Source organism: Epinephelus lanceolatus, chromosome 16, assembly GCF_041903045.1.
Source record: "Epinephelus lanceolatus isolate andai-2023 chromosome 16, ASM4190304v1, whole genome shotgun sequence".
NCBI classification, from domain to species: domain Eukaryota; kingdom Metazoa; phylum Chordata; class Actinopteri; order Perciformes; family Serranidae; genus Epinephelus; species Epinephelus lanceolatus.
The window spans coordinates 2,083,367-2,107,288 of record NC_135749.1 but is presented as its reverse complement, the minus strand read 5'-3'; the positions used below and the strand labels follow the sequence as shown (position 1 = coordinate 2,107,288).

The 23,922-nt window shown below is 45.1% G+C and overlaps 1 protein-coding gene across 2 annotated transcripts in view; it reads left to right on the top strand.

Moving 5' to 3' along the window:
• trit1 (tRNA isopentenyltransferase 1) overlaps positions 1-23,922 on the top strand; it is a 50,055-nt gene that overhangs the window by 12,675 nt on the left and 13,458 nt on the right. Inside the window, exons 2-8 of one of the 2 annotated variants that reach the window (XM_078176021.1) lie at positions 10,010-10,153; positions 13,584-13,679; positions 14,232-14,389; positions 15,284-15,426; positions 15,547-15,658; positions 21,936-22,048; positions 22,181-22,258. In XM_078176021.1, the coding sequence (XP_078032147.1) occupies positions 10,010-10,153; positions 13,584-13,679; positions 14,232-14,389; positions 15,284-15,426; positions 15,547-15,658; positions 21,936-22,048; positions 22,181-22,258 (844 nt within the window). Of the gene's footprint in view, positions 1-10,009; positions 10,154-13,583; positions 13,680-14,231; positions 14,390-15,283; positions 15,427-15,546; positions 15,659-21,935; positions 22,058-22,180; positions 22,259-23,922 lie in introns of both variants that reach the window. The other variant, XM_078176020.1, reaches the window with a different exon arrangement.

The window sequence follows — 23,922 nt, the reverse complement described above, 5'->3', positions numbered from 1 at the left end:
TATACACCTTTATGTGATGAGCCACGCCCTCCGCAATATTCATTGCCTTATAGAAGCTCAGTTTTAGTAAGTTTTCCAACTTTTGCCAAGAGGGAACTTTAGATATTGGTCCCTAGATTATGTTCACCCAGTTTCATGCAGATCGCTCAAACTTCCTAGGAAGAGATCCATTTGAAGTGTTTTTCAAAAAATTCAAAATGGCGGTAAATCTATATAAGCGGAAGTTATGGGTTCTTGAGGCAAATGTGTTCCTCATGAGGAGAGGCATCTCTGTGCCAAGTTTCATGTCTCTACGACATACGGGGCATGAGATATGCCCATTCAAAGTTTGACATTTCAATGGGTTGCTATAGCGCCCCCCTTCGGCCAATTGATGTAATATTGCTTCATTGGCATCCTCCCATGACCCTCTACCACTGTGCCAAATTTCACATGGATTGACCAAGTCAGTGAGGAGAAAAACGTGGAACACACACACACACACACACAGACGGAATTTTCGTCATTATATAGTAAAGATAATTTCAAATTTTTAGAATAGTAAAGAGTTGCATCATATCATTAAAGTACCTTAAAGTCATTGGACGACTTTTAAATTGGGATATTCATTTACGATATGTACGTGTGTCATTGATGCTTGAAGATCCACTCATTACTAAAAGTGTGTGTCATATAAAAACTAAAGTGATGCTCAAAGTTGTCACAGTGAAATTTAAGGTGTGCTGATGGATTCACGTCATCAACTCATGCATTGAGTAACATTACAAGTTAACGTTCCACCTTAAAAGTTGCCGGCAGTCGGCCCAGTGAATGAAGTTATTTTTTTCTCTTTCATTTTATAGTTGTAGTTTACTGATGTATGAACAGAGGTTACATAAAACCAGAGTGAGCGTCCTCTACTGACCAATCAGACTGCAGGGTTTCTAGCTCCACCTTTTAGTACCAGATCTGTGTGCTAGGTACCCCAACAGAGGGGGGACCGAACATGGGGACGCTAAGGAACGCTTCTGTTGGTACCATCCACAACTTTTACTGTGGAGACGGAAACAATGTGAACTGAACTGAACTGAACTGAACTGAACTGAACTGTCTGGTGGAAACAGGGCTGTAGACCTGCCCTGAAATAACTTTTCGTGTTTGGTCCTCAGGGGACGGTGAATCATGAGCAGCATGAGTTGAACAACTGTGGACCAATCTATTCTCCCTCCACTTTCTGGCCTCTTTAGTTCCTGAACCAGTATCTCCATCTCTTCAACCCAAAAATCTCACATTTTAAGTTTTGCATCTTTTTTAAAACAATACTCAGCAGCTAGTTCGTCAGTATCTTCCTTTTACTGTGACATTTTCCTGCAGTTTCCTCCAGAGGACAGGCGTAAACACGATTAGCAGTGTTGATGTTTTATCTCTGATTCCTTTATGACTCTGAGCTTGAGCGTCTCCGCAATTTGTAGCTCATTGCCAGCGCGGCGACTGGAGGTCTTCATTTCTTCTTCCTCATTTTCTCTCTCATTTGCAGCTCCCCCTCAAAGCATTTTTCTCCTCATATCTTCCACTCAAGTGGCTCTTTTCATTTTTCTGATTTACAGTCCGCTCATCCTCTGCTGGCTTTTACTCTCGGGTCTCCTTGTCCTCGTTAAGGCGAAATTAAAATCTCAATCTGGTTTTTCTTTTTTTTTTTTTTTTTGCAACACTCTAACACGTCAAATGTACATTGAGGACTGGTTACGTAACGGTTAGCTGTGGTTCTCTCAGCGGCAGGTAAGAACAGAGGGATTGTGAAGAGGAGGACAGATGGAGGAGAGGAAATTTACAACTGCTGGAGAAAAAGAAAGAGGACAGAAGCTGTTGTGTAGCTCTCAGTCATATCACATGATCTTCTTCAGCAGATGGAGTTTGCCCTGTTGTCATGACATCCAAACTTTGAAGCCAAGATGGATGAGGAGTAAAAACAAGAGTGAGCTTTTGTCTTTTCATCATGTGAGGAAGTGTTAATTTGGGAGGTGTGAGGCTGGAAATGAGACACACATGACACTAAACTCCCTGAGTGTCTCTCTCTCTAACACACACACACACACACACACACAATGCCAGCCTTTATCTCGGAGCATCTCTTCCCTCCCCATCATTCTGCCGTCCTTCTGCTACCTGTCATTCTGTCTGCACTGGACAATCTGTGCAAGTCTGTGTCCCGTGTGTGTGTGTGTGTGTGTGTGTGCGTGTGTGTGTGTGTGTGTGTGAGCAAGCAGTGATGGCGAAGGAGGGCTGGTGGTGGCGGTGGTTGATAATGTGTGCAGAAATTGTCAGGGAGCATCCTGTCCTCTGTAACAAGTACACAGCTCTCTTCTGTCTCCTCGTCTGTCTGTTCGTCTCCTTCTCTCTCTATCGGCGCTCTTTTCCTTTCCAAACCGTCATTTGCTCTCCATCTCCTTCATCTGTCCATCCATCCATGCATCCATCTCTCCCCTGGCTGACAGTGGTGTCGTGCAGAGAAGCCGTGAATAATTTATCCGGCTGGGTTGTTCTGCCCTGCCCTGCTCCCCACTTTTGGCTCGCCGCGGTGCTCAGGAACATTTGGTGAAGCACACGCAACCCACACACACACGTTCATCGGCACATCTGTATCGATCATCCAGTGCATGTTATGTTGCATTAAACAGTCAAACAGTTTGTAATGTTGTTGCCTTTAGTGAAATACAAGATTTAAACTACTGGAGACGCTGGGTAACAAAGTTAGGAGGTATTTAAGGGCGTGTGAGCACGGCTCGCAGCATGAATCTCTTTCCAAGGTGACAGATGGAGACCAGATAAAATTATGTTGTCTGGTTATTTGTCCTGCTGCACTCTGACAGGACAGATGTGACATACAGATGTGTTTTAAAGACATTTCACACTAATGTCTCGACACTGTCCGACCCAAATAAATAGACTGAAACTAAACATAATCAGGAAGGAAACACAAATGTTCAGTTGCTACAGTAATAAAGACATGGATGTGTAAAGACAACTGGACACAGCATCAACTACTGCACATAAAATGACCCACATGATCGTCGCTGTTTTCACATCATTGGGTTTAGCGCTCTGCTAACTTGATTGGGGAGAAAATAATTTAATCGGGCCGCTTTTCTAGACTTTCCAAATGTTATCTGACTGAATGGATCAAATTCTGAAATGTGTCCACGTATTCACACTGTGTCCTAACAGCAAGTGAGCACCTGAACAAGGTGCTGCATCACCAGTGCTCGACAGTGCGAGTGTTTCACTCGCATTTGCGACTAAAAATAGGTGTTTGCGAACTGTAAAAAATATTTAGGGGCACATATGCGCATAAACAAATCAGCCGAAGCAGCCTATATTTTTGTCAATAAAAAAATATGATAATCTAACCGCAAATGTTGGAGGAAGAGGGAACTCTTCCCTCTCTTCCCCGTGTGACACGGTTATGGGCGGTTTTCCAAGCCACTGTCGGCACAATGAATATAAGTCCCACTGTCGGCAGCGTGGAAATAAGTCAAAGTGTGGAGGAGATGGACCGGGTGGATCTCCGGGGAAGCCTGCTCCGTTCTCCACGTAGTTCAAATAATTTCAACTCTGAGCGCAGCGCTTGGGTGGAAAATCAGAGCGGTGCGCGACGCCAAGGGTAGCAGTGCCGCTTTGTCCGGCGTTGCTGCCCTCTCCATAGACAAACAATGGGACAGCCAGCGCAAAGCGGTTTTACAGCTGATCATGTGTAGAGGCCTTTAGGGACCGTTTGCCACGGTACCGCTGCTGGGCAGGGTGGAAATAAAGCCCTTTTCACACAGAGCGCGCAAAGCGCAGACCTCCGCTGACAAACCCATTCATTGTGTGTGTGCTACCGCGGCGCAGGGGCGCACCGCTCTGCCGCCGAGCTGAGCGGCGCGCAAGGGGGGCGCATGTCACGGCGTCTGCGCGCCGCCAGCCTGTGCTCAAATTGAAATTTTTTTAATTTCACCGCAACGTGCTGTGACGACACCTCGGCGCTGCGCGTCCAATAGCAGAGAAGAGCCTGAAGTAGACCCAGAAGCGGTCACCATGGAGCTGTAGCTCCTGAACGAGCCTGTACTCCCCCAAATCCTGTCCTCTGCGCCCTACCCCACGGTGGGCGCCGCAAAAGCTGTGTGAAAGAGGCTTAAGCTTAAGTCCTGCAGAGTTTCAGAGGACCTGGAGAATGTTTTAGGATAGTAATAACATTATATAAGATAATCATATTGCATAGATAATATATATAAGATAATAACATTAAAGACAAAATTAAATTGCAATACTTTTTCAAAACTTGATGATTTTACCTTTCTGTACATTTTGTATACAAATTCATTAAATAATTTTGCTTGTAAATGTCTATTTGCATCATGTTTATTATGGAAAACACATTATTTGATCAATTTACATTGTGCCCCTAAAGTTCTTTGTGCGCTCCTTACTTTTTCAACTTAGGAGCACATGTGCTCCTTTGGAAAAAAGTTAGCGTCAAGCCCTGATCACGGTACATTGGACGCTCTCTGTGCACACTGGATCTGTTAAATACGGAACTTTGTCACGTCAAGTAAAAAAACCACATGCCTTATCCACTATAATCTCTAGGCACCTCACGATTCGATTCAGTTCCAATTCTGAGGGCAATGATTTCGATTATAAAACGATTCTCAATTCTAAAACGAGCCAATAAGAACATTTACACTAGATGTTGAAAAACATTATTGTAATAAAGCTGGGAATACATATCCAGTGCATACAAACTCTATTACTTACTGTGGTTGAGATGATGACACTCCACCAGTCTCCTCCGCTCCATCCTCCTCATCCACAAATTTCAACCGGACTCTCCTGTCCCTCGTTGACCTCCTCGACATTTCGTACTCGTACTCGCACTCGTTGTCCTCCGCTTATCCGGATCCGGGTCGCGGGGGCAGCAGCCTCAGCAAAGAAGCCCAGACAGTCCTCTCCCCCGCCACTTCCGTCAGCTCTTCCGCGGGAACCCCGAGGCGTTCCCAGGCCAGCCGGGCGATGTAGTCCCTCCAGCGTGTTCTGGGGCAGCCCCGAGGTCTCCTCCCGGTTGGACATGCCCGAAACACCTCCCAAGGGAGGCGTCCGGAAGGCATCCTTACCAGATGCCCGAACCACCTCAACTGGCTCCTCTCGATGTGGAGGAGCAGCGGCTCTACTCCGAGTCCCTCCCTGATGTCCGAGCTCCTCACCCTATCCCTAAGGCTGAGCCCAGCCAACATTTCATCAACATCGACATTTCTCCTCCAGTATTTACAAGACTTTGGAAAGCAGAGCTAGATGGTAAACAAACATGGCAGCACACCGGTAAGGTAAGACAACACGTTTACATGTCGTTTTCTATATGTTCTCTGACATTTATCCTAACGATATGAGGCGGTCTTTGTGGAAAAAAAGCTTGTTTAGTGGACTAACTTTGCACTTGAAGGTTGCCCGTTCACTTACGTTTTAACAGGTCTGACGCTACTATGCGCCCCGGCTGTATCTAGGCTAACGGCTAACATGCTAACTATTATTTTTATGTCACTAGTCACTTGAAACAAATTTAGGACGATAGGAGACAGGTTGAAATAAACCGAAATTTCCCTTTAAGTGATGCGCAGGTGGCATCCTGTAGAGTAGCCTCAACTAGCAGTGTGTGAATGTTTGTGTGAATGTGTGTGAATAGGTGGCCTAGAAAGGTGCAATATAAATGCAGCTCCATTTATCATTTATCTTTCACTGTGCAAACAGCCTCATGTGGAGAAATCTAAGGCTCGACAGGCCTGTCGTGCTGAGTTATGGTCACTAATTGGACAGTTGCTGTTTGAAGGAGTTGTTTCCCTCGCTGGTCAACTGTTATCACACTCATGACACAGGCGTGTTGCAAGTAGGTTGCTTTTAAGTCGTTAACCCTTTAATATGAACGACTTTAAAGAACAAAAACTGTTGTGTGACCCTCTCCTCTGTCATCTCTCCACATCACCTCGTCTCAACTGACCTAAACAAAAATCCTAACTTCCCACAATTCACCGTTTGTCTGAAATGTTCATCATTTTCACAGAGGAAAAAATAAGCTCATGAGTGACTTCATTCATCCTTTCTTTCATGCTGTAAAAATAATACTCGTGTGTTCATTTGGGATGGTGCTTCACTCCCAATAACTGGCTGAGTGTGTGTGATTAGATGTTTTCCTGCTCTGAATCACTGAACAATAGAGCGCTTCATCAAGCTTCTCTTTTAACTCCAACCAGAGCCCTCAGCCCACTGCTAACATTTTTTGGGACGTGTTTGACTCAGAGGGGGTTTCATAAAGTTTTCCTGGCAGCTCCAGGCTGATTCACCTCTTTGTGAGCCGCACACACACACACACACACACACACTCTGAATGGTTGATGGTAGACTACACACAGATGCTGTGCAGAGAACATAAAGGTGTGTTTACATGATACATGAGAGGAGATGATATTTTACCATCTACAGCCTGAGTATTGGTGTCGTAAAGCACAAAATCAATAAAAATAACTGGCCTAGAATTAATGCTCCTCCATCTACAGCACCCAGTAACATCAGAGTGGTTTGACCCATCAGTCGACCATCGTCTGTCTGGATTTTTGATTTTCCTTCAATTGCTTTTAACATTTCAAACTGATTCACCAACCAGATGATGTCACAGAAGCCCCGTTAGCGCGGAGGAAGAGCACAGAGAGATAAAAAGGTGTAAAGATGATGATATGGATTGATGATTATTAAATCAGTATATCGATCCAGATCGATGGATCGTCACAACCCTTGTAAAAAGACATGTTGTGCAGCAATCAGCTCACTGAAAGTTCAGGAGTCTCATTAAGGGCTGATAGTCGACCAAATGTTAGTCGACCAGAGTGGTCATTAGTCCGCAGGATTTCATTGGTCGCTTAGTCACAGAAAAACAAACAAACGTGAAACTCTATCAGGAGCTGCACCTTGTCAAAATAAATCCAGACCTATATGAGTGGACCATGTGTGACTTTACTTTGAAAGGACAGACACAGGAAGTGTCCACGCTCAGCAGTCAGACAGGAGTCAGGTTAATCTCCAGGGCTGGTACCTGCGGTTATTCCACAGGCTAGTTAATAACATGTCGGGCAGGAAATCCAAAGTGTGGGATCATTTTGAGAAGGTGAAGGACGAACCCAAGGTGATATGTAAACTCATCTTCATTGGTTGACTACAAACATGACGTATCATGTGAAACATGGAAGTAGCTACATGCCCATTAGCCCACAGCGTCATTAACAGGCGGCTCGCTCAGTGTGTGACGTGCACTTGGAGATAAAATATAGGCCTATATTAATGAAGGTGCAGCCCTGGTCTTATTTATAAATGGATCCATACTAAAAATGTACGTACATACAAAAGTCAAAAAATATTTGACAGTTTCTACAATCAGACTTCCACCTCACCATCTGTGTCGACAATTTCCTGTTTCCAAAATGTTCGTGAGAATGGATCAAAGTTTCTTCCATCAAGTCTGCTTTTATAGCTCATAACTTTTCCATGGGAGGTGGTGCACGCGTCTTTCAGGCCTCGGTTTGTGCGTACACAGTGTGTGTATGTCTTCAGTGAAGTCAGAGAGTGCAGATCCAGTCAGGACGTGCACATAGCTCCAGAGGACCCTGATCAGAGGTGTATTTCAGAATAATCAAGGACATGGAATGAAGGAAAACACGACTTTGAAGTTTAAAGGATAGTAAAAGGACTCCACAGAGACAAGTTAGAGTTCTCTGCATCCTGAGACGTCCTGCGAAACTCTCTGCTCTTTACTGTGTGTGTGTGTCGGAGAATGAAAATCATGACGGACTGCTCTGTGACACTCAGCTGTCAGATTCCATGAAGGAGCCCTCTCGCTGGGTGATGATAAAAATGGACAGAGGAGGTGTGTGTGTAATGTGTAGGAATGGTCAGACACACAGCGCTCCTCATTCCTTCTTCCATAACAACCTGCTCCCAGATTCTGACATTGACACACACACACACACACACACACACACACACACACACACACACGTCCTCACCCCCCCCCCCCTTTAAATGGTATCTCCCAGACGCACTACGTCATCAAACCATGTGATGTTTGGTATTGCCGGATTCAGGAAGCTCTCAACTTTTCAAAAATAATATCACCAGAGCAGCCTAAACACACAAAGTCTAAAATTGCAATGAGTGGTGACAATGAGTGGTCATGTCATGACGTTTTTCGACAGGATGGTTAAAGGTTTACTCGCGATCTTACGCAGAGCTGTTAGCGGGGACTTAGCTGGTTTATAAAAGGTAAGAGTCTCACTCCTACCACTATTTTTGGCTGAGATTCACCGTCTAGAAAGTGGGATCATAACTTTCATGTTTCATATGGCTTTATTTGGTGATATTTTATGGTGTTTCTGTGTCATAAACAACATCAGCTATCATAATCACACCTGATTTCAATAAGGTACAATGTTAGAAGCTGGCTGAGTGTTGTTTGATCACTGATAGTACTGTTTTGAAGCCGAGTGACCGACTTGTCATTTGGAGCTCTGCCTGGATCTTTTCATGGTAAAAACACTGTAGAATGGTCATACTTTGAGCAGTCTTCTTCAAATTTGAAACAAGTGTTCATTGATAGTGTGCCTACAGCCCCACAGTGTCATTTACCTGCTCAGATGAAGCCACAGACAGTTATTCATCTTGAAAATCATTTTTTATTTTATTTTAGGCAAAATCTTCATTTTTTACTGACTTCAGAGGCCCATTACTCTGTCTCTGTATCACCTACAGTGTTTCTGACACTTTCACAAGAAACTTCAGGGAGTTTTCTTTCTGACAAGACCTCATGCATGCATGTAGTCAGAGCGGTTCAGAAGCTACAGACATTTTAATTTGGGTATGTCATTTTAGGCGTTTTTGCTACAAAATGGGGGTTTAAAAAAACCTCAAGGAAAGAGCTAGATGGTAAACAAACAGTGACTTGGACTTGAGAATGAACTGATTAGATTTTGGTTGTGAAAGGTCTGTTACCTTGCATCTGTCATATTCTCGTGAACATGATGGGTGTTTCTCAAAGTCAAGGAAGGATCCTTAAATGGCTGAATTTCAAAGATGCTACGACATCAAATCTCGCCGAAGGACTGTTCCAATGTCAAGGATCCTTCAAATTCTGCTGAGCACTGAGTCCTTCATTCAGAGAATGTTCAAGGATGCATATGTGTATCCTCAGTGGGTATAAAGTACCCACAATTCTTTGAGCACAGTTTGCTGGAAGTGAAGGAGGAGTCTCTTCAGTGAGTTCGGCAGGATTTAGATAGATATGTCATTTATTTGGATTAATGTCTCCACGAGTTTTTATCATACAAGTCTAATCTCATCATTTACACTTTCCAACGTGTTCACTGCCACATAATGAGATTTTTAAAATGCCGTGGCACCAAAAGTTTCATTCAGCCTCCCTGTTTGTTTTTTAAAGAATAATCCAGACATGTATTCTCTCTAAAAGTCACAGGATTTTGAAAATACTGCTCATATTTGTTCAAATTGTAAAACAACATTAAGAAGTGCCAAAATGGTCACAGTACCCTGAAACCTCCTCAGTCTGCTGAAGGTTAATGACGAACACCTGAGGGCTCTCATTAGTCTGCTCCAATATGTGTTCACTGAATGATGGGAAAGACTCTTGCCTTTAAGAAACACCAGATATCTCAAGAACACCTTGATGGACTTTCTTTGAATTTGACACAAACGTCCACCTGGACTGAAGAATAAACTGATGAGAGTTTTGTGGTTAACTTTTGTCAGGGAAACTGGGGGCGTTCAAATGCAGGGCGGTAATTCCAGTTCTCCAGTGTTGTCCAGGGATTCCTGCTCTCTAGGATAAAGAACTTACGTTAAACTTTCAGACTTCAGAGTGCATCAGATGTTCTTAAAGTTTATGCCTGATCCTTATTTACTTTATCACGTTTCTGTGCTTCTTTGTCATCCCCTTCAGGTGTACCAGGGCCTCGACATCATCACCAATAAGGTGACGGCTGAGGAGCGCGCCCAGTGCAGACATCACATGATCAGCTTCGTGGACCCGTTGGTCAGCAGCTACACGGTAGTGGACTTCAGGAACAAAGCTCTGGCTCTAATATCCTTTACTGGAAACAAGTGAGAGCAGAGGGACAATATTTCCCGTAACACCTCTCGGCACGCCGCCATCACCTCTGTCACATCCTCGCTCCCGTGTTATTAACTGCTGGGAAAGATTTCAGCCAGTTTGACTTTTGCTAATTGGTCTGCTGGAGGTGTGTGTGTGTGTGTGTGTGTGTGTGTGTAAGAAGATCTGCCATGTCCTCGTTTTGTCAGCATGTCTCGCTGCAGATGTTGCACTGAAAATGAGAAGAGAGAGAGAGAGATCACTAGAGACGATATTTATAGAGGAGTCTGTGCGTCTACACACATACACACACACACACACACACACACACACACACTGAGACACACTCTGGGCAGTCACACCCTCTTGCAGACACCGGCCGTCACACAGATGTGGAGAGAGGAGGCGATAACTAGAGACGGTATTAATAGATCAGGAAGGCACACACACACATACACACACTCTCATACCAGTGCGGCGAGGGGCTGCGGTAGCTCCAAGAATAGGCTCAGTGCAGCGAGCTCGCTGGTGGGAAGAGGGAGAAACGGAAAGAGATGAATACAGATTAGAGGGATAGAAGCCATGTGGAGGATTTGAAAGTGCAGAGCAGGAGCGAGACGATGGAGGGAAAGAGAAGAGGAGGGGTTGTGATAGTTGGAGAAGGCTGACAAGCCTGAGAAGTTCAAAGACTCAGGACCTAATGACGCATCATCAGCCATCAATCCTTCACTCAACATGCCATTCACATAAACTCTCTCAGCTACACCCCTCCCCTGTTCCTCCTTTATCGCTCTCACTTTTCCAGCCCTCTTTCGGCTTTCCCTCCCTCATTTATACACCGCTTGTCAGTGACCCTCCTCTCTCGCTCTTTCCCATCTCCTGCTCCTTGCTTGTGCAAACACACTGATGCAGCCCTCTCTGGTGTATGTGTGTGTGTGTGTGTGTGTGTGTGTGTGTGAGAGAGAGAGAGAGGAGGTGAGTGACAATGGCTGATGAGCCTTTATCTTGTTTGAGTGGTTATTTGATTATCCCAGAGAAGAGAAGGTGGGCGAGGGAGGAGCGGAGAGGAGGGAAGGTGCAGGATGGGAGCAGATGCGACAGAAAAGGAGACAGTCAGGGAGATGAGGTGTGGCAGGTAGACAGGCAGCAGGTAGACAGGCAGCAGGCTCTGTCTGTGTGAGCTCTGAGGTCTCTCTCAGTTCCTGTATTGATATTTCTGTGATGATTTAGGAGGTGAACCAAACTAAGTGGCTGATATTGAATTTGTGATAAAAGGACAGTGTTGACTTCTTGTGATTATTTTCATTATCAATAAGCAACTAATCAATTACAAATTTGCTCTGTAAGATTTTGAAAATTGTGAAAAATAAGCATCAACATTTCCAACAGGTAACAACCGCCATTGTTACACAGAGATCAGTCAGTAGAGCTGCTACAAAGTCCCCTCTGTGAGCGACAGAGCCAAACAACGGCGGCATCATTCCGCTCCAGTGTGTGATTTTAGGGCGCATTCACACCAGGCCAAAAAATTTCACACCTTAATTTGGTTCGGTTCACTTTCACACTGCACTTTTTAAAGCGGACCAAACTGCCTGGACAACGTTACGCAGTTACAACAGCTGCTCATTTGGGGGCGGTACTTCCCGAAACGACCACTGACCAGGAAGTAAAAAAAGCATGATGAAGAAGGAAACCCTGCTCATCGATTGGCCAGGACCGAAAACGGAAATCTATGCCCTTCAGCCGGGCCGGCTCGCCACAAAAACAAAACGCACTGCACTCTACGTCACTTCCTCTCCTTGGTTTGCTGGATAGTCCGTTTGCATTTCCCACTGTAACCGAACCGCACCAGGGTTCACTTGCAAGTGAACCGAGACCCCCAGTTTTCAAGCGAACCAGGGTTCACTCATTTGGTCTGCACCAGCGTTCGAATGAGCGTTCACACCACTCCAAATGAACCAAACTATCCGTGGAAGTGGACCAGGGTTCGTTTAAAGCGTTTGTTTAAAGCGCCAGTGCGAATGCGTCCTTAAGGTGCGGACACACCAAACCGACATCAAAGAACTAGCGGTGACGAAAGCCAACTGTTGCGTCGTCTACGTCGCCTCACGTCGCCCTGTGTCAGTTGCATTTGAACACACTACACGGACTACATCCGACGGCCAAGTAGCACGTACGTTCTGCGCCTGCGTGAGAGAGAGCGGAGTGAGAGAGTGGTACATCCTGTCAGCCGAGGGGTTTCCTATCTGTGCAGCCGAGCACCGCAGCACCTCCACGGACTATTACATCCAGACGGTCCCGGTGTTTCCTCCGCAGGCTCCACTTCACTCAGCTGCCCGATAAACCCGCTGCTTCTTCCCACTTTAACCTGAATAACAAACCAGGGCTCGGTGCTCCGGTTGGATCCAAACGGAGAGCCGGGGCTAGCTCAGAGACTAGCGGAGGCTAACTGGCTGTGCTTCCCTCCAGTCATGCTGCGGCTAACCGCTAGCCGCTCCCAGCTAGCTCTGGTTTGTTATTCAGGTTAAAGTGTGAAGAAGCAGCGGGTCTGTGGGGCAGCTGAGTGAAGTGGAGCCTGAGGAGGAAGCACCGGTTAGCCCCGGTTTCACGACAGGCAGATTCACTTGCTACAGGGGCGAGGAAATAAAACCTGAACAGCCAATCAGAGTGATCTCTCTCACCGACAAGCTCCGCCGCCGATTCAACATGCTCAATCGGCTGAAAAGTTGCCAACACCAAAGTGCTGACGGTGGGGGACACGCCGCAAAAACTAGGCCGACAGACGCTCACCGACGGCCCGACTTTGGTCGATGGCCGACCGTCAGCTTGGTGTGTCAGGGCCTTTAGACAAGATGCCGGCATCACAGAAGCAAAAGAGGCGTGACGTGTAACCCAACAGCATCGGCAGACATTGGTGTAAACTGTCAGAGACACTTGACTGGTTTATGGCGGCGTCAGACTTTGAAGCAGTAATTCTAGTTTTCTTTTTATTTTCTAATGAACTATAGTTTACAGAATCATGTTCTGTGTCACTTAAAGGTTTGCTCTTATTATGTCTATCAACACTCTGAAACCCAGACTCAGTTTCCTGTCTCATCTGGATCTTCACTGTATTCTTAAATGTGCATGTGATATGAATCCAGCGTTTAACACATTCTTTTGAACATGTACAGTCACCATTCACAGCCTGAGGACTTGAATATAATTCATCAGGAAGCGTCTGGCAGCTTCACAGCGACTGATTGAACCAGAACGGTTTTAATTCTGTTAACGTTTGAATGTTTTTACACCAACTCAACAGATCATCTCAGAGTGGTTTGAATTGTTGTGCATTCATGTAAAAACTGTCAGGATCAGCAACAGGTATCATCAATGGATATAAACTGTGCACAGATCAGTTTCTTCCTTGACACGCTCTGACATAGACGACATGCACAGCAGAAACAAACTGCCGGTCGTCGTAGGAGGAACCAACTATTACATTGAGTCTCTGCTGTGGAGAGTGCTGCTGGATACAGGGGTGAGTGCAATACAAACTACACCTCCCATCATCCTCTCCTTCTCTCACACTGTTTATCTCTCTGTATTAATTCTTATATCCCTCAACTCACGTTTTATGTCTCTGTGTCAGCGCTGCCTGTAGGAACTATGTTTTACGGTTGTCTGTTTGTCAGTTCCATTCTCGTGAATCTGATACCTCAAATTTGGCACAAACGTCCATTTGGACTCAAGGGTGAAGTGATCAGAATTTGGTGGTCAAAGGTCACTGTGACCCCAAACACACATTTTTTGCCATGACTCAAGAATTACAGTCCAGCTCAGACCAAAGATTCAAGACGAGACGAAACCAGTTTGTGTCAGTGGTGTGAACTGGCCGCTCTTAGACTATCCTAGATGTAAAGACAAGCACCACATGAGGTCTCAGTGTTTGCTGCTTCTTGTTTTCTGTCTGTTTCACATTATATCTGACACAAAGCTCCCAACAGGACATGTTCACATCTCAAGGACCTGAGAGCAGCAGTTTAGGCAGCAGTGGCGAACTCTAACACACTAAATGAAATGTGTCTGACAGCGGGAGAACGAGGAGCCAGCAGACGGAGGAGACGGGGCCCCAGACAGGAAGTTGGAGCTGGAGAAAATGGGAGGAGCTGAGTTACATAAACGACTGGCTGAAGTGGACCCCAAAATGGCCGCCATGTTGCACCCCAATGACAAACGCAAGATAGCCAGGTGATACAGCTGCTGATGTCTGCAACACTAACGCCTCGACTCCACAGCATTTCAGTAAGGATAGAAAAGGCAAAATGAGTTTTCCACTTTAATGATAATGTTTAGAATCATTAAATCGTGTGTGTGTGTGTGTGTGTGTGTGTGTGTGTGTGTGTGTGTGTTAAATTTTCTCATGTTTTGCACGAGGTCCTGCTGAAGGGTTCTCTCTCTGTCTCAGGCTGACAGTCACAGTATACGGCCTAAACCCAACACTGACAAGAGCAGTGTCTGTTTACACACACACACACGCACACGGCTTGATGAGTCGCAGTCAGTGCACTCTGGTGTTATGTGTGAGCAGGTTAGGTTACCCTGCTCCTCTGGATGACAGGAGACAACAGGATTCATCTTCAGCTCATAACCTCAGAGCAGCGAGGCTCGGCTGAAGGCTTCAGTTTGGATTTGAATCTCAGCATCTGAGAGTTTGTTTGGCCGTGGCTTCATTTTAAATGTGTCAGAGAAAGAGTGATAACATGCATGTATCTTGTTTCAGCATGATTTATATTTCCTCTTGTTTTCTCCCCCGTCTGGTCTTCTGAATTTACTGCTGCTGGTGTGTTCATCATTCTGGCTGCACTGCAACTCTAGAGTTGTGCTTCACAAGAGGAGGATGGAGACTTTCATTTACACAGGATTTAATGGATGAGTGGATGTTTAACTCATCTAATCTCAGTGTACCCTCTGAGGCCTGACACACAGGGGCCGGGATGTAAACTCACAGTAAACTGGAGATCGTAGGAATTTCTATCAAACAGCAACAAATAAAAGATCAGAAAACACTCTGGTTGTGTTGACACACTTTGAAAGTGTTTACTTTGACCACAGCATCTCTGCATGTGTTTTTGTTTATCGAAGGAGTCTTCAGATCCATGAGGAGACGGGCGTCCCCCACAGCCACTGGCTGGAGGAGCAGAGGGGGCAGCAGGGAGGTGACGAGCTGGGGGGGCCGCTGAGGTACCCAGACCCCTGCATCTTCTGGCTGCACGCTGACATGGACGGTGAGGACAGAGTTAGTGCTGTTAATCAAGACAACAGAGAAGGCAACAGGAGCTGTGTGAGCGTCAGTGCAGCATGAAGAAGGTTTTGATGTGTGTCTGTGCGTCTCTGTTGCCCTGCAGCTCTGGACAAGCGCCTGGATGCTCGTGTAGATGAGATGTTGTCTGCAGGACTCATAGACGAGCTCAGAGACTTCCACGTCCGCTACAATCAGCAGAAAGTCCAGGACGACAGGTAACAAACCTGCTGAACACAGAACCCAATATTTGGTGTTGTTGGTGCTACACCGGAGGATCTTAGTGCTGATTGGCTGTCACGCCACGCCACTGAAGTTCAGATTTTTCAACTCCCGTATGACACAAAATTGTACTACGTGCTTAATTCACGTAATTCGTGTCGTGTCCATGATGCCGCCCAGCAGGAATTCACGTCTAATCGCGTCTTCATTGACTTTACGTGTAATTCGCTAGCTCCAATTGTTTCATTCTGCCCTGTGTGAACACTTCACACTGTCAAATTGTGTCACATGCTGAACCTTCTGGGGACGGAAGCTCCGCCGGCAGGATTTTGACAAATATGTCATGAATTTTGATTAATATCTTCACCAGTTTTTATCACACAAACATGACAATAACACTGACAGAAGCCTCAGAATTTACACTTCTCAATGTGTTCAATGCCAATAATACAATCACTCAGTCACAGCTGAGATGGAGCGCCAGGTGTCCTTCCCTGAATAATCACATGATGAGGGCGACACAGTGGTACAGTGGTTAGCATTGTCACCTCTTATACAGAGTGGGGGTTTTGAACCCAGCGGTGGGGGAGCCTTTCTATGTGGACTTTACATTTTACATGTTAATTGTCTTATTTTCCGGGGGAAGCACAGTGAAAACGGTGACAGTAAACACATCAGAACGTCCCGCAGGTCAAAGCATCACTCAGCTGGTTTGAGGTGAACGTGGTTTGGAAGTTAACATGGCGGCATTTTGTAGGCGGCTTGGTCAGCCGTCCCATCCTTGTGAACTCAAGAACGCCTCAAGGGAATTTCTTCAAGTTTGGCACAAACTTTCACCTGGATTGACGAATGAACTGATCTTAAGTCATACGACCACGTGGCGAGGATTCTAGTTTCACATGTGCATTATTCCTCTAAACCAGCAAACAGGCTTTGATGTGTCTCATCAGGTCCCTCTCACACCCACTGGGGAATGTTGTGTGATCTGTCTACATGCGGCTTGTGGTCCTACAGCTGTTTCTGTCTTCCTGTCTTCCTTTTTTCTTTTGGAATCTGTTGTGTGGGACAGAAATGTGCAGTATGTCATACTTGGCTTTGGTCCAGTCCTTACTGATGTCGAGCATAACGAGGTTCATTGTCTGAGCAACAAGTTCAAGATCACATTCTCGTCCTTGTATCTGAATGAATGATCAAGACACTCAGTCAGGATCCAGACTTGACTTCCTCTCCTCCATGTAACCAGGACAGGAGGAGAGGAGTGAACTCAGTCAAGCAGCTATCCAGTTATTTATTTCTCCCTCCCAGTCTGACAGGTCACTCTGTTTCCCAAAGGCCTGCAGACCAATTTAGATCCAGCCCACAGTGTTGTGAGTGGAGCTCAGATGGGACTGATAGTTCTTCAGGATGTCCAGTGATTATTAATAATTGCAGAGATAAGCGCCGTCCGTAGGACCTGAGCGCTAACAGGGGAGTCTGGTGATCGGTGCTTTTACCTCAGGGCCTCACACTGAACGGACATTCTGCTGGAACTAATGACTCACAGTGATAAGCTGCCTGTTAGAGATGCTGTTTGATATGTCGTCTGTGAAGCACTTACCCAGCCGTCCCTCAGGAAGAACCTCGTGAGCAGGAGCACACTGGAGCTGCGTCACTTACTGAGTGGTACCAATCACAGACTGTATAAAGTGATGGACAGAACCACTGCAGCATCACATATTGTTTGTTGGACTCCTGTTTTGAAGCCTTGAGTATCAAATGGCATTTTGTGTGTCGTCATCTTGGATTTGTGGACGAGAAGGTAGAGCTAACCCAAACACTAGCTGCTAGCATGGTTAGCATTGTGCCTGTTCAGTCTATAGCCCTGTCTCCACCAAACCCTTTCAGTCCAGCACCTTTGGAACCAGCAGTAAGCCTTCAGACATGGTACCTAGACCCTCGGTGTGTTCAGACAGTCCTCTTAAATGTGGGCGGGGTTGTTGTCACTCACTGCTCCGTCCAGCACTCGCTGTATTTCCTCATCAGCGGTGACACAGATGGAAGTCTGCACCTGGTTTATCGTCCACAGAACGAGGCTGCACGCCCACATTTTCACAACAAAATAGAACAGGCTGCAGTGAGAGTCTCTCTCCATGGGATATTTAAAAATAGCAGCTTTGTGCATTTAGTCCTTCTCAGGCAAGCTCAGGGGTTTAGTGTTGCTGTAGCCCACAGGAAGTGAGGATTAGAATATATGACCTTCACATAATCCGCTCCAAATTCATCTATATTTTTAAAATCATTACTAAAAGTGTGTGTCATATAAAAACTAAAGTGATGGTCAAAGTTGTCACAGTGAAATTTAAGGTGTGCTGATGGACTCACGTCATCAACTCATGCATTGAGTAACATTACAAGTTAACGTTCCACCTTAAAAGTTGCCGGCAGTCGGCCCAGTGAATGAAGTTATTTTTTATATTAGTGTATGTATAAAGCAGCGGCCGTAGGTTTGATTCCAGCCTGCGGCCCTTTGCTGCATGTCATCCCCTCTCTCTCTCCCCTTCTCACTTCATACTGACCTATCAGTTAAAGAAAAAAGGCCAGAAATAAATAGATAAATAAATCTGAGAATTAAAGAAGTATTTCACTTTCCTAAAAGATGGTCTTTTCATAAAACTGGGCCGTCTTTGCAGAAGAAAGACACAAATACTTTTGACAGTGGTGTTACATGATTCGAGGAAACAGTAATAAAGGGCTGTGTTGTTCTCTTTTGCTTTAGAGGTAGAAAACCTACAACTACCAGAATGCATTGTGCTGTACCCACCCAGTAAACACTCCCGCCTGTGGGTGACCAGCGATATCCGAGGGAGTATTGACCATGTTTGGTTTTGTAAAAAGGAAGGTGGAGCTGATGAACCTGTCTCATGTATGAGTGAATATGGGAATTAAGTTAAAAGAAATTGCTAAACGATGGTAGAGAAGGTAAGAACATATATTTATAAATAAACACATATCTGATGAATAATTATATCATATACTAAAACAAGGTTCAGTTTCCAATCTCACAAATAATTTTTGCAGCAAAAAAAGTTGATGCAGACTTGAGGGGTGTGTATTTGCCCAAACAGCATCACCATAAATCAAATGAGGATAAATTATGGAATAATATAAAGTTAATAAACAAATAAAAACATTTACAAATTTCTTAACCTGCTGATGATCCTCAGTGACTTCACAGTTTTGTTACAAATAAAATTAATGTGTTTTCCAGTTTAATTTCCGTCAAATAAAATGACTAAAAAACGAGTGTAAGAAATGTATCGACACTCAAACACAGTCTCTATCTAACCTCCTGCTATGTGACATGAATATAATGACATCTGATTTTTTTTTTTAACATTTAAAGAGAGCGTATTGAGTTGAAACCATCCTGCAGCTCATTTGTGTTATTTATTAGTGTGTACATCAGTGTGTGATGAGGTCTCCTGCACTGAGTGGTGTGTGTGTCTCTTGGTCAACATGATCCACGACTTTATCATTTGACTGGTAATAATTACATCTACAGGACCAAACTTCCAGTGAAAGCTCTGCTCTGTATGTGACGTGACATCTATGTATAAACGTGTGTGTGAGCTCCGCTGATGACTCAAACAGATCCAGTGTGTGAACGCTGCTGTGGGTCGGTCCTGGCAGCAGATATCGATACTGTGTGTGTGTGATGGGTGTGGCTGCGGGGACTTGATGCATCGGTGGAACGGTGCCCAGGAAGCTGCCAATTCTTCTTTGGTCCCTCCTTTCTCTCATCACCCCATCACCCCATCACCCCATCCCACCTCATGCACCAGCAGCCTCCTCCTCCTCCTCCTCTTTCTCCCTCCATCTCTGCCACTGTTGCCCTCTCAGCAATCTGATCACCCAAGCACTCTGCTCTCCTTCCCCTCCTCCGTCTGTCTGTCTTTCCTTTGCCCTCATGTCTCCATCCCCGGCTGGCTGCTGTGGCCAGACATCAAGGTCAAATCTCTCTCCCTCCCTCCCTCCCTCCCTCTGTCTTTCTCCTTCTCCCTCCATTGACTCTACATTTCCTGTGCTCTGTTGCTATTCTCAAATTTCTGTCTCTGCCCGTCTCGCCAGATTTATTTTTGTAATTTCCTCCTCTTGTTTCTGTTACAAGTGAGCGTCGAGCCAAAAGTAGTGATTATTTTTATCATAATGTTTCTTCTGCAGTTTGTTAAAAAGCAAATTAAAGTGTTTGACAAAAGAAAAAACTGAATTTGAAAAGTGCGAGACAAAATAAAAACTCCAGACAACAGATGAGATAAAGATGAGTCTGAACAGCAGTCAGTCCAAAGTTTTTTATGCCTCTGCAGCGGTGACAGCCGTGGCCGGAGGCATTATGTTTTCAGGTTGTCTGTCTTGTCCTTGTGAACATGATACCTCAAGAACGCCTCAAGGGAATGTCTTAAAATATGGCACAAACGTCCACTTGGAATCACAGATGAACGGATAAGATTTTGATGGTCAAAGGTCAAGATCAATGTGACCTTGCATCTGTCTCATTCTCGTGAACGTGATATCGCAAGAACGCCTTCAGGGAGTTTCTTCAAATTAGACACAAACGTCCACTTAAACAGAACTGATTAGAATTTAGTGGTCGAAGGTCAAAGGTCAGTGTGACCTCACAAAACATACACACACACCTTCTGACCAAACTTGACACAAATGTCTAACAGGATAAAATAATGAAGGTCAAAAGGTCAAAGGTCAGCTTGACTGTGACATCATCATGTTTTAACGTCATATCTCAGGAACAGAAGGGGAGACATTTGGTCAGATACTGAATTGGTGACTCTAATCTTGAAACTGTGCTGATTGTATAGATCTTCTGTGTGTGAAGCATCCATGTTTTCACTGACATGGATGGAGACTGGTGGGCGGAGTCATACAACCACGGAGCGGTGGTTTTAGTTTGCTTTTGTCCATCAGTGTATTTCTGAGGACATTTTGTCCACAGATGTTGCAGCAGAGTGAGCTCTCTTCACATTCACGCTGCTCTCCGGTACAGGCAGCTGCAGACACAGGGTTTTTGTGGTCGGTCGATCTGTTGTTAGCGTACGTAGCTTGTTTACTATATTACATGAATGTCGCTGTCACCCTGGACACCCCAGTGAACCCTGTTGAAACTCTCAGGGGCCGTAGACATGCCGCATCTTTATCCGCCTGGAGAAAGCGAGGTCAGGTGCTGGGTGCTACTCTTGTGCCTTTTCTGTGCCAGCGTTCAAGAGCGTGACACATCTGAGGTTGCTAAGTAAGGGAAAGATATCTGTCGGCTGTGATTGGTTGGTCCTCGTCACATGACATGCGATGCGCAGTGTGCCGTCGCCCCCTGAAAAACAGGTGCTCATGGCATCTCTTTGGCGTTTGAGACGGCCCGCTGCACGTCTACAATAAAAGCAATTAATTTTAGGTCACAAAAAACACAGCATGCGTACGACCCCTCAGACTACATATAGAAAAAAATGAACAAATAGTGAAATATTCATATTAAACAGCCAAATCTGATTCGACTGATCTAACTCCAGGTCAGGTAAAACCCTACAGATTATCATAAAAAACCAAAATGATACACTTTGTACAGACGTTACCTCCATCTGTGCTCCTCTCATTACGAACACAACCTCCAGTTTCTACAGGAACACTACTGGAAACACTGGAAACACCTCTGCTGTCGATTAAACAGACCAGATTTGATTTTTCATCTATCAAATCAACTGTTATGATAGAAAAATATATATATATTTTTTTCAATCACTCCAAATTCAGACGAACTTCAGGGCCTTGAACTCAACACACACACCAAACGTGGAGCAGTTACTGGAATCTGAAAGGTACGGCTCAGGCCACAGCACGCAGCAGTGCTCAGACTGGGGTGATGTGGTCTGACATTGATGGAAACGTTCTGTCTGTACTGTCTGACGAGGGAACCAGTCGGCTTCTGCTCCAGTCTCATGTCACCGCGGTCAGGCTCCTGAGTCCCTGCACCCTGGGGTCCCTCTGCCAGGGCCATTCACTTCTTTTAATGTCACTCTGTCACTTTCTCCCCCAAAGGGCCGCACATCTGCTCACACTGATATTCTTTGTTCAGGGAGGGAAGGAGAGATAGAGGAGGAAGAGGAGGAGGAGGAGGTGAAGTGAGTCACCACCGGGTGTCTAGAAATGTCAAGTTGGAGACACAAAGTTTTTTTTTATTGATGGATAAAGTTTCATTTCCTCTCCTCTCCTCTCCTCTCCTCTCTCCAGTCAGAACTATCAACATGGGATTTTCCAGTCGATCGGTTTTAAGGAGTTCCACGACTACCTGACCGCTCCTGAAAGCAGCACCCAGCAGGAGAAAGACGTGCTCCGAGATAAAGGTCAGAGAGGTACCTGATCAAAGTCACAGAGATGGATTTAGGTTCAGCGGTTGGTGACGGACTGGTTGACTGATCAACCAGAAGATTCTCTCCTTCATCTCAAACTGCCTCCTTTTATTTAACTCTTTCCAGGTATCGAAGCTTTGAAGATCGCTACGAGGCGTTACGCCCGCAAACAGAATAAATGGGTCCGTAACCGCTTTCTTAAACGTGAGTACCATCTCATGCAGTGTGTGTGTGTGTGTGTGTGTGTGTGTGTGTGTTTGTCCTCTGTAGTCCAGTTCCTTAACAATCAGCACTCTCTTTAACAAGATGAGATTCAGTCACTCCATTAGAGACAATAAGCCTCTCAGACACCGTATTGTGTTCCAGAGTGCAGACTGCAGTGTGTGTGTGTGTGTGTGTGTGTCTGTGTGTGTGTCTGTGTGTACAGCAGGATTGAGGCGATGTCACTTTCAAAACAATCATTACATGCTGTGGTCCTTAAATAATAAATAGATTTGTGTGTTGCTGGCATAGAAATGAAAGGAAATATTGAGGTTTCAAATAACTTGCCCGAGTGGTGAGATGTAGGTACTAAACAGTAATGGGCCAAGAATGGACCCTTGAGGAACGCCGCAGGTTGTATTAGCATGGCTTGCCCTATTCATACGGAGAAGGTTCTGTTATTAAGGTCAGACCTAAACCAGTCTAAAGCATCCTCAGTCATGCCTGCCCAGTTCTCCAGTAGATCACTCAGGCTGCTGTCAGCCCTAGAGTGGTCTCCTCTGGTCTGAATCAGGGACTCATGTTGTTCCAAAGTTGTATAATTGCCTAGAGTTGGTTGGTGTTCTCACGGCAGCATTTACAAGAGGACCAGATCAAATGCCTTGTGTGAGAAAGCTGCTCTTGATTGGTCAGAATTTCCATGTGGGAAAAATCCAGGAAGTAAAGCAAACGTTGAAGAAGAGTACACTTGCAAGATAAATGTGACACTTTCTAATGTCACAATGGAGGGACAACTACGCAGGTTGGGTTAGCTCAGCTTAGCTTAGCATTAAGCCTGGAAACGGAGGGGAAAGTGCTGCCTGGCTCTGTCCAATGGTAACACAATCTACCTAACTCTTATGCTCACTAATTAACATGATGTATTTTGTTCGTTAAAAGCTCTATGTGAAGTTCAGAGAGTTTTCTGGACACAGTTCTCAAAAGCAGGTGGCTAGCAGCTAATTGTGCTAACTCCATAAACAGTGCCAAATAACAGCGACAGAGCTAAATTAGCTAAATGAGCTGAATGTCACATACAGAACCTTTAACTCTGTTCCTGCACACGCCGCCATGTTGATACCGCCGTGTGGGTGTCAGAGGAGAAATGAACTTCCCTGGATGATGAGGGCGTAGGCTACTATGAGCTACGGGAGCCCAGGTGCAGCGTTGGAGCCATAGTTACTATCATTACCCAGGTTAATGTACAAATTGATTTTAATTTTTAGACATCATTCTACACTATGAATTTGAATTAATTGATAAAACTGCTTTATCACCCAGCTCTGCTCTGCACAGTGACTGAAGTGTAAAAATGACATATTGTCATTGTTGTCTCTTAGGAGGGTTATATGCCCACAGTGTCAGGCTAATTGTCTATAAGCTAAGCTAAGCTAAGCTAAGCTAAGCTAAAGTAACCATCTCCTGGCTGCACCTTCATGTTTAGTGTACATTTATGAAAGTGGCATTAACCTTTGTATTTCAATATCTCAACTCAACAACAACATCCGTACTCAAACATGTCCCCGTTTCTGTAGAAAACAACCTCATGTGACAGCACTTTATATCACCATGGAAATCACCACATTAATTTATTCACTGCCGCAAGATTGGGTTTGATTTGATGCAGC